Source organism: Wolffia australiana, chromosome 3, assembly GCF_029677425.1.
Source record: "Wolffia australiana isolate 7733 chromosome 3, ASM2967742v1".
NCBI lineage: Eukaryota > Viridiplantae > Streptophyta > Magnoliopsida > Alismatales > Araceae > Wolffia > Wolffia australiana.
Window position 1 is genome coordinate 11,142,170 of NC_135837.1, and position 11,323 is coordinate 11,153,492.

The window sequence follows — 11,323 nt, forward strand, 5'->3', positions numbered from 1 at the left end:
CACCTCTTATACCGAGGGTGGATGATCCCATCTTGACCACTCAATCGTCTTCGTGTACTTCTTGATGCACCCGAACTAAGACCGTTTAGAATCCCATGACTAGAGACTCGTTGGCCATACCCAAAGTACAACCGTCCGTCCACAAGACATCTTTGGTGTCTCAAGTCTAAGGACCACTTACACAACCGTGACATGAATCAGCCTGATTGACTGTTCGGTATAATATCATTCAGGGATTCGTACGGATCAATTCAATGAACTCTTTTCACTAAAGCGCACCCACTATCTATCCTTAGTGTCGCCACACTAATGGCTACGGGACCGGCCATACTCATCATATGAGTGAGGCTAGATAGTGCGATTCTATCCGCACTATGAATGAATATGTTCTATTAATGAACATAGAACGAGATGTGGAATGTGTGATTGGCTTGCCGGCCACATATATTTTCATCAAGTACCAAGGGCAGATAGTCCTCCTACTGTCATTCTTCACCTTGTGAAACACTTAGTTGCAATTACTATTTGGACTTATCTGCTCATAGTTAAACACAAATTTGTGATTTGATCCCCTCACACTGTTGGATAAAAACCTCTCTTTGTGTCATCCTTGGGTAGGCCTCCACTCATCACATCTCCTAGTGACTATTCTAAAGAAAAGCTCATAGTTCTTCTAACCAATAATCTCAATAGAACATGGAAAGTTCTTTCTAAAGAGAAGTTAAGATGCTAAAGGAGATTGATTTATATTGATATGTACTCAAAATAGAATCAGATTTATATGTGATTAAAATTTAAATTTAATCACTGGATTTATAAATTCACAATCCAAATTTGGAGAATCTGAAAGTAAAAAAAACTAAGAATGAAAACAAAAATATTTCAGAAATTAAAAATCAGTCAATGCATAAGTGAAATTTGGAAAGACTAAATCGGAGATTTAGAACTAGAGGAAACATCATTCGAAGATAAAATCAGAAATACAATTTTGAGAAATATAGATTTTCAAAATCAGATTTAGAGTTTGAGAATGATAAAGTGTTGAAAACATAAAAATTTAAATAAGAAATGTATTTTGAGAAATGTAGAATATCTAAATTAGAAATAGAGGTTGATAATGATCAAATTTCAAAAATCAGAGGTATAAGAAAAGATTGAGAGACGAATTAAATTTGAGAATGAATGATTATGATTTCAGAGGTAGATATTTATGAATGAAATAATCTGAAAGCTGAAATAAGATTTGGAGAGTGATTTCGAAATCAGAGATGGAGATTTAAAGATGAAAGAATATGAAAACCAAATGAAGATATAGAAATAACATTTTTGAAGTCACAAAAATGAGATTTGAAGATGAAAAAATTTTAGACAGAACATTTTTGAAATCAGGTAAACAAAATTTGAGGATGAAAGAAAATAAAAACTGAAACATGATTTAGAGATAATAAATTTGAAATCAGACATGGAGATTTAAAAATGAAATAATATGAAACTGAAATGAAGATTTATAAAATTTGTTTTTGAAATCAGAAAAACGAGATTTGAAGATGAAAAAAGAGAGACCCTATATTAGTTTTCTTTGATATGGGCTGGAACAATCTCATGATGAAGAAAGAATCAGGATCTTAAAAACAGATGATCGCCCAAAAAAATATCTTTGCCCGAGAGAAATTTTGTGGTTTCTGAATTGACAAAAATCACATCCAAGATATCTCAAGAGGAAGCCCTTTTTTCTCTTCTTCTCTTCTGTATTTAGTCTTATGCTTTTGAGAGTAAAACCTCGTTAAGAAAAATTATGAAGTCAAAGATGATAGAAATATTATTTTAGATGATATGGCTTCTTAATCTGTTGGCGTCTGTACTAACACAACCTTTCTCACATGATTTAGAATTCAAATAACCAGTCATATATGAATATATTGAAAATTTTAAAAATACACATACCACAAAATTATAAAATTATCAAAATATTTTCAATTCACAAAGCAAAGAGAGAGAGATGTAGAGTGATAGTGACAGAAGAGAAAAAGGAGAAAAATGAAAGAGAAATGGACAGAGCGGAGAGAGATATAGACGGGGAGAGAGATAGGGTGCGAGAGTGGTATGTCATAATCATGAATAACATGGAATCTTATTAAAGTACCAAAAATTATTACATTTATAAAAATATTGTGAATTTTAATGATTTAATGGTACTTTAAAATATTTTTTGGACAATAATTTCATAAAGAAAATAATTCTACAAGCCACAAGTATATTTTGTGTATTTATTTAAATATTATTAGGAGTTTATTTGATTTATCAAATTATATTCTTTTTATTTAAGGTTATATTATTTTTATGGAATTTTACAACATAAAAATCATAAAGAAAATATTTTTATTAGTCTACGCTGCCAGGTGACGGAATTGAATTGGGTCTGAGTTCAACCAATAATTCACATCGATCAATCATTGGTTTCTCCTAATGATTCATGTCACCAATCATTGGAAACAACCAATGACTAAGGCACATACTTCTATCTCACTTTTTACCTACATGAAGGAGAAAGACTTTTATGGTAATTGTGCTAAATAAATCAATATTTTAGGAGCAGCTGCACGTGGGAGTAGATCACTTAAAAAGGTAAAAAGGTGCATTTAATGCTGAATTCCTTTATTTATTATTATCATTAGGTAAACTGGTATATTCATGATGGCACATTATTTAAAGACCAGAAATTGATGCAATCACAAGAAATGTTTTACGGAAATTGAGAATCATGGTAGCATGTGCTTGAAAAATGCACTAAAATTTGGATTATGACATAGAATCTTTTCAAAATCTGATGATTATTCTCTCCATGATAGTGATCCGCAATGAGCGTAGAGAAAATATCAACGTCTATCTAAAATCTCCAACAATCCAGAATGGGTTTCCGACAAAAAAATTACAAGTTATTTTCCTCTTAACCGCCTTTATCCATCCACAATCTATATCTATTACCCCCCATCCTTCAAAAAGAGGAGTTTTTTTTTCTTAATTATGAATGTCAAATTGATTTGCTCAATCGAAATCTCATGTGGTTTTCTCCATTGGCTTCAAAAGCAAATGAGGAATTGAAGGAGTGACATTCAAATCAAGACTGTGAAGAAACAACACCACTTGGCCCATTGGGCATGTGATGAGGAGGTTTTTCTTTTTAGGACTCACATACTCGTCATCTTTCCTTAGTTATTGACGTCGATAGCCTAGGTTTTCACTGTCATGCACAACTCCTCTGATTCTGCCACTCATCAGCGTGTATCTGCATCCATCTCTGTTGGCGCCAGCAATAGTGCAATCATCACCACTAGCCCTACATTGCCACTCACTAATGCATATTGATAACCATCTCTATCGTAATCCATGATTAAAAATTTTATCCACTCACTTTATTCACGCCACCATTACCGATTGTGATCTGGCATGGCTTAAGCATTGGCTAAGGTATTTAATTTGGATTCACTAAGGTTTTCCATTACAAAATTCCCAAAAGTATTCTGTAAATTGGGATGAATTAGGTTAACTACCATAAATATGTTCCTTGCTTCCAAGAAATTTTAAAATAATTTTATTAATTTGGTTTCATTTAATTCATAAAATTTGAAAAAACCAATTAAAGATAAAAACTATGACTGTAAATTCACTTATTCAATACTTTGTCTGTTGTAGCCGCACTTATTATATTATTGTAAGGAAATTTTAAATATTTTCATATAAATAAAATGACTTAAATGACAAAATTAGCCCCAATATTTGGTTTATCAAGTGGTCTTGTTACTAGGTAGGATGTGTCACTGACTTATGTTTTTTAGTGTAGAAACATTTTAAAAGAGGAACTTATAGATAAATCTAGTCACTTACTTCAATATTTCAATGGGCTCATATTTATATGGAAAAAATAGCGGATACCATTAACTTAGATATAATAGAAACCATAATCCCATTGATCTGTATAAATAATCATATGAGTACTGTCAACTCTGCACTTTTCAGAGTGTATGTATAGCCATCTCCACTGCAATCTGTCAAAGTGAAACTCATCTTCTCATTACATTCATGCCACAACTATAAATGGTCACCCGGTATTGCCAAAGAGCCAACTATTTATTTAGAATTAATTATTATTTTATACTGTAAGTCCATTAAAATTCCTAAAATGAATTAATCAAATTTGAATAAACAAGCTTAAATGTTTGATTACAGTTTTTAGACACTTTGAATTATTTTTCACTAGTTTGTTATTATTAAATTAGATTTAATTCCTAAAAAAATAGATAGAAATAGTTTAACAATAAATAAAATTTAAAATTCACAAAGTTAACTTTCTCCATGTGGATTCTAGCCCTACTTCCTCTATGGTACATAATATTATAAATATTGTTGTATAAATCAGAAGCCTTAAATGACAAAGTTATCCCTAATTTCCAGTCTATCAGTAGGTGAGAGGTGTATGTAAAATAGAGATAGGTAGTGAGATGAAGGTTAGGATAGAGAGAGTGAAGGAGAGATTGATAAATAGAGAAACGGGTCGGATGGAGAGAATGCAATATACATGGAGAGAGCGCAATCGATAGATAGAGGATCGAGTGGAGGAGATAGGCAGAGAAATAAAGGGTATCACAGATGGTCTGAAAGCGAGATAGAACAACACGCATAGATGGAGGATTGTATACTGAGAGTTTGTGAAAGAGAGAAATAAAGAAAGGAGGGTTGGATAGAGAGAGAGTGTGAAAGAGAGGTTGATAGATAGAGATGGAGCGATAGACTGAAAGAGAGATAGAAAAATATAGGTAGACTTGGAGTGAGATATATAGGTAGATATACGTATGGAGAGAGAGAGAGAGATAGAGAGCGGGACATATAGATAGAAAGATAGACTATATATAAAGATAGATAAATCGGGACACGGGGAGAGATAGATCAAGAGGATGATAGAATAAACAGATAGAAAGATCGAGGGAGAGAGAGAGAGAGAGAGAGAGAGAGAGAGAGAGAGAGAGAGAGAGAGAGAGAGAGAGAGAGAGAGAGAGGAAGAGGGAGAGATGGATAGATAGATAGAAAGATTGAGGGAGAAGGGAGATAGATAGATATATGGAAAGATCGCGTGAGAGAGGAAGAGGGAGAGATAGATAGATAGATAGAGAGATAGAAAGATCGAGGGAGAAAGAGAGTGGAAGAGGGAGAGATAGATAGAAAGATCGAGGGAGAAAGAGAGTGGAAGAGGGAGAGATAGAAAGATTGAGGGAAAGAGGGAGAGACAGACGACGGGAGAGAGAGTGAGCAAACGGTAGAGGGAAAGACAGAGAGAGAAAGAAGGAGAGATAGATAGAAAAATCGAAGGAAAGAGGGAGAGATCACGAGGGAGAGAGAGAGGAAGAGGGGAGAGAGAGGGGAAGTGTGATGTTTTCCTTCTCAGGAAGATTGAGTAAAATTTCTTCTAGATCCGATTTTCTACAATAAGGTTCCAAGTCCGAATCACGTGTGGCCGATTTCATTTTTTACGAAAGAGCCTATCACTCTTCGAATTACTCGCTGAAATTCACGAGTCATTAGTTACTACATAAGTAACCGTCTTTCATTCTTTCTCAGTTACGGAGCCCAACTGTTTCTTTGTCTGCAACCTGTCTGGCTCTTCCTGCTGGCTATTCATGCGTCGTACTCTCTCTATCTCTCTCTCTCTAGACGATTATCGGCATACATAGTTTCCTCTCTTCCACGAACTGCTAATAGATGAGGCGCAATTTTGCGGTTGGTCTAGAGGGAATCAACGGTTCCCTTATCAATACGACGAAATACCCACATGAACAAGTTTCTGTCCACTTATCGCATGCAACACTGTGCCTCAGCTTCCGGACACAATTCCCCATATCACAGAAAGAGAGATAGAGAGGGAAAATGACAAAGAGAGACGGGGAGAGAGAAAAAGAGAATGAGAAAGAAAACAAGGGAGAGAATGGAAGCGAGGGAGAGAGGGAGAGAGAAAACAAATGAGAGAGGGAAAAAGAGAGACAATGAGAGAGTGAGAGATCGAGCGAGAGATAGAGAGGGAGAGAGAGAAGAAATGAGAAAGAAAAAGAAGAAATGAGAGAGAGAGGGAAGAAATGAGAGAGAGAATGAGGGAAAATGAGAGAGAGAGAGCGAGAGAAAATGAGAGAGAAAAAGGGAGCGAGAGAAAATGAGAGAAAGAAAGAGAGCGAGAGAAAATGAAAGAAAGAAAGAGAGCGAGAGAAAAAGAGAAAGAGAAAGTGAGCGAGAGAAAAAGAGAAAGAGAAAGTGAGCGAGAGAAAAAGAGAGAGAGAGCGAGAGAAAATGAGAGAGAGAAAGAGAGCGAGAGAAAATGAGAGAGAGAAAGTGAGCGAGGGAAAGAGAGAGAGAGAGCGAGAGAAAATGAGAGAGAGAAAGTGAGCGAGGGAAAAAGAGAGAGAGAGCGAGAGAAAATGAGAGAGAAAGAGAGCGAGAGATAATGAGAGAAAGAAAGAGAGCGAGCGAAAATGAAAGAAAGAAAGAGAGCGAGAGACAATGAGAAAGAGAAAGTGAGCGAGAGAAAAAGAGAGAGAGAGCGAGAGAGAGAAAATGAGAGAGTGAGTGAGAGCGAGAGAGAGAGAGAGAGAAAATGAGAGAGAGAGTGAGAGCGAGAGAGAGTGAGAGAAAATGAGAGAGAGTGAGAGCGAGAGAGAGAAAATGAGAGAGAGAGAGAGAGAGAGAAAATGAGAGAGATTGTGAGAGCGAGAGAGAGAGTGAGAGAAAATGAGAGAGAGAGTGAGAGCAAGAGAGAGAGAGAAAATGAAAGAGAGTGCGAGCGAGAGCGAGAGAGAGAGAGAGAAAATGAGAGAGAGTGAGAGCGAGAGCGAGAGAGAGGGAGAGAGAGCGAGAAGAAATGAGAGAGAGAAAGAGTGAGAAAAAATGAGAGAGAGAGAGAGGGAGAAAATGAGAGACAATGACAGAAAGAGAAGAGAGAGAGAGAGAGAGAGAGAGAGAGAGGTAATCGTGAGCTACTCTAGCGTTAGGTTCAGAAAATAGAGAGGGTTTTACGAAAATAAAAGAGGGACCACCACCTCAACTGCAGAGCATTGTTTCTATCGCGGATCCATCCCATCTAGTCCCTATGTCGCCAAGCGAAAATTTCGACCCTCTTTCCCTTTCCTTCGTATCTACTTACTTTCTCTCTCTAACAGTGTCTGCCCAAATCTCTCATAATTTCCTTCACCTTCTGCTGCAGAGCTCAGTTTCCATAGGACAGTGACGGCGCCTGGCAGAATGGAGATCTAGTCTAGCTCATGTTTACAGACTGAAGGTCCGATACTCGCTCTCTCTCTATCTCTACTTATAAATCACCTCTCTCGCTCACCGTCAGAGTAAAATGTTGGGAATAGAGACGTATTCTCTTTGGATAAATTCTACCCATCTCTAGTCATCGACAGACGCCACTACAAGCGTGACTCTCCCTCTCTCTCCTTGATATTCTCCCTATGCTCAGGCAGGTTGGAAGAACGAAGATGAAGGGGATATTCAAGGGATTCAAGTACTTCTCCCACATATTCAGCAAAGGCAAGAGTCTGCATTATTCACTATCTCTCTTGTCCTTGCAAGCTTCTCCCTCTTCTTAATAAATTCTTCTTCTGCAACAGGCTACAAGGAACATGAAATGGAGATTGGGTTTCCTACGAACGTAAGACACGTATCACACATCGGCTGGAGCAGCTCCCCAGCGAACGCTCCGAGTTGGGTTGGTGAACTTACTCCATCTTCTCCTCTTAAATTCTAATATGCAGCTTAAGGGATATGTTGTGAGCTGTAGATGAGTGAATTCAAGACAGCTGAAGACTTCTCTTTGGCATCGCTCGGCGAGGGTCCAGCGACTGAGCTCTCCTGGACTTCTTACGCCGGTAAGGTTCCAAATCATTGCCCTTTTCCTTAGTTTTTGGAGCATGCCTCTAGTGGGTATTCTTTTTGTGAGACTTTTGATTTCCAGTGTTCATCCACTGCCCATCTCTATCGACGTTTTTGAATGGGATAATTTTGACTTGGGAGAAATAATTTGTTTGATATGATTCTTCCAATCACGTGGAATCCAAGAGAGTGGAATAAATAGAGGTTTACCTTTGAATTTTAATAAGTAATTGTAGTATTTTTCTCGATTCTACTCGATTGAAAAGAGGCAAATGAACTCGTATTAGAAGGGCAACCCTCCACTCTCTTTCCGTTACTTTTCTTGGCTTGCCTCTAGCTCCTATACATTTTGCAAGACTTCTGATTTTTGGCGTCCTTTCCATTGCCCATCTCAACTAAAATTCAATAGAGGCAATAATTTTGACTTAAGAAATCAACAAACGAGGTTTAATTCGTACTATAGATTGGAATGTAGGTGAATTGAACCAAATTTCAAATGAATTTAAATGAATGGTTTTTCCTAATGTGAAAATTTTAATTTACAATTTTAATTTCCTTAACCTAATTCAGTCGGTTAAAAATAGGAAAACAAACTCCACCCTTCTTACGCATTCCCATGAATTTCATAGGCAGACGTCTTCCCTATTTTCTGCGCTAGAGGTCCCACCTGATCCCATTCCCAGCCGCCCACCTTCAACTGCAGGGTACACCCGTGAGTGCCTTTGTCTGTGTCCTTCTTCATGGCTTTTTCTGATAGATCTCATTAATAATAATTATACATAATTAATTATATAAAATTAAGGGCTATTATAAGTTTATTATCCCAGTTGAAGAGCTATTACAAACTTAGGGTATTTATGGAAACCAGATTGAGTTGCAAAATCTGGTATGGGTAGACTAGAATAACGCATAAGGGTGCCTCTGATGGTCTGCTTTCGATGGTGATGTCTCTTCTATGTCCTTCTTCACAGCTTTATCTATTGGATCTCACAAAGTGGGCCAGCACACATTATCACTTAAAAATCCTAACTAAATTGATTGTGCAAAGTTTGGAAATGAGACATATTTCATTAGGGCAGGGGAATAAATGTGTAGAAAACGTATTCATTCGCAGATTAGTTTATAGGTCAAGAATCTGATGTGGTCTGCTAGCATATGATGGTGCAGTCTCTTCTATGTTCTTCTTCACGGCTTTATCCATTTGATCTTATAACGGGATGCAAAACATTATTAGGCCTACACTTAAAATCCTAATTAAGGTGATTGTACAAAGTTTTGGAATAAGACTTAATTCATCGTAGAGAGAATATTATAGACCAAGACCCATCGTGAATCTACTCACGTGTAGGTAGGAAGGTAGAGAGTTAATTGGACAGGTGTAAGGGTGACTCTGATGAGGTCTGCTTTGCTTTTGGTGGTGCTGTCTCTTCAGAGGACTTTGAGCCCATGAGCGCTCTTCATGCTAGGTCGGCTTCACAGAGGGGAAGCAAGAAAGGGAAGGGAAAGAAGTCAAAGCAGCTTTCACTATCGCCATCTTCGTCCCCAACGTTGAGGCGGTCTTTTGCAGCCTCGTATGGTGGTGCTGGGGACTTGTCTCACCGCCGCCTGGTCATATGAGAGTATGATCAGTGGGAAAAGACTTTGATCTTAAGTGTTGTATATCTTGCGAGACTTGTGTTCTATCCTAGCATCCTTGACTTGAGTCCCTCATGCAGTTTTCTTTTATTCCGCACGGACGAGGAACTGGCACATAAGTATAACAATTTTTAATCAAATACTTGCGATCTGTCATGATTTCATGAAAGCATCTTATGTTTTATCCTAGCTTCTTGGGTTGTTACTTTTTGTGGATATATCGATGGGAAGATAATTTAAAGGAGGTATAGATCTTGCGAGACGTGTTCTATTTTAGTCTCCTTGAGTTTGTTCCTATAGCAATTTTATATTTCACACGGACGAAGAACTGGGACATAAGTTCAACATTTTGTAATCAAATACGTACGATCTGTCATGATTAGTCGCATATATACACACTGAGCTATTGACCAACGTGTGGACAAAGGTTTGCTATGATCTATCTGTGAGCTTTTCATTAACGAGGACACAGTTGGACTAAGAAAAAATATAAGCATTCGCTTGTGGAATAATCTCAATGCCTACAAAATAATGAGCAGGACCGAATGTCAAATCTCTGTGGAAGATGATGTAACAGTTTCTCAATGTCACAGGAGTTTGGAGAAATGATTAACATCAACAACCTTGATTACCAAGAAGATTGGATTAGCTGACTGATGTTTAAAAAATAATGAAGATATGTTGTTAACTTTTGAAACCAGACCCTGGGAGCCTGATTTACACAATCAATTGATTTCTTCAAGTATCAGATATGATCTGGATATTTTGGATCTTTAATTCATGGAGGTTTCTCCATGTAGATGTTTTCTGTAAGATCCCTATGAGAGAACGCATTGAATACACCAAATTGATAGATCTTTCATTTACTACTACTAGAGATTGAAAGAAGAGTCATAAGATCGTTGTACATAAGGTGATATTTGTAATAAAATAGGGAAATAACTTCAAATACATTAATGTAATAGTAGCAGTAGGACATAATTTCACAAAATCATCAATAAAAATGAGTAAAGAGAAGATGAGAGTGGAGAAACGAAGAAAGGAGGCTGAGGGAAAATAAAAAATATATATTGTATTCAAATAACTGCGCTTGACTTAGTACATTGCAGCAAGATTTATGAATCTAGATATGCAGAATCATGCCGCTACTTGTTAACCACTGGTTTGATATTAAATGTCCAGTGATTGGTCTGTGTCTTTGATGTACACTTGTTTCATTTTAAATTTGTTATGTTTAATTTTATTAAGTGAGCTAGGCTCTGGATCCAAAGCCATTATATGGTCCATATAGGCTTTAGATCCAAGACTTTAATTTCATCCAAAGGAGGCTCTTGTTCTAAAGCCATTTTATAAGTTTTAGAGACTATACCTTCTGAGTAGGTGGCTTTTCTTCGATAGAATTTACATCATCAGTTGATCAGTGTTGTTTGTAGGTTCTTAGATGGTTATTTGTGATAGATACATCAATGTGCATATAATTTAAAGACCCAGTGGTTTGAGTCATTTTGTGCTAAAAAAATTACACTCTTTCAGCTCTACCAATCAAAGTAAGAACAAATGGGGTCTAATACCATTATTGACTGATACATCTACTTTTGACTCATAATAAAACTATCTATATTTTTTCTGTCCTGTGATAGATTGGTTTGCAAAGTTAATCCAAGAAAATAGATTATTTTTTTATGAGCTAGGTAATGTGGGTTTTATAAAAAATAGAGAGACGGTATTTTCAGATATTGCATATGTACTCTTAAAAAGTTTCATGTAAAAATCT

The 11,323-nt window shown here is 36.7% G+C and overlaps 1 protein-coding gene across 3 annotated transcripts; it reads left to right on the forward strand.

Moving 5' to 3' along the window:
- Window positions 1–7,140: 7,140 nt before the first annotated feature.
- LOC144700921 (CRIB domain-containing protein RIC10-like) lies at window positions 7,141–9,721 on the forward strand. 3 transcript variants are annotated; one of them, XM_078572506.1, is made up of 5 exons: window positions 7,141–7,318; window positions 7,506–7,572; window positions 7,653–7,750; window positions 7,823–7,910; window positions 9,347–9,721. In XM_078572506.1, exons 2-5 carry the CDS (start codon window positions 7,521–7,523, stop codon window positions 9,529–9,531), a joined length of 423 nt encoding a protein of 140 aa, XP_078428632.1. In that variant the 5' UTR covers window positions 7,141–7,318; window positions 7,506–7,520; the 3' UTR covers window positions 9,532–9,721. The 3 variants fall into 3 exon arrangements, with proteins under 3 accessions (XP_078428632.1, XP_078428631.1, XP_078428630.1); XM_078572505.1 differs by having other exon boundaries at window positions 7,142–7,318; window positions 7,502–7,572; XM_078572504.1 differs by lacking the exon at window positions 7,141–7,318 and having other exon boundaries at window positions 7,371–7,572.
- The last annotated feature ends 1,602 nt before the right edge of the window (window positions 9,722–11,323 follow it).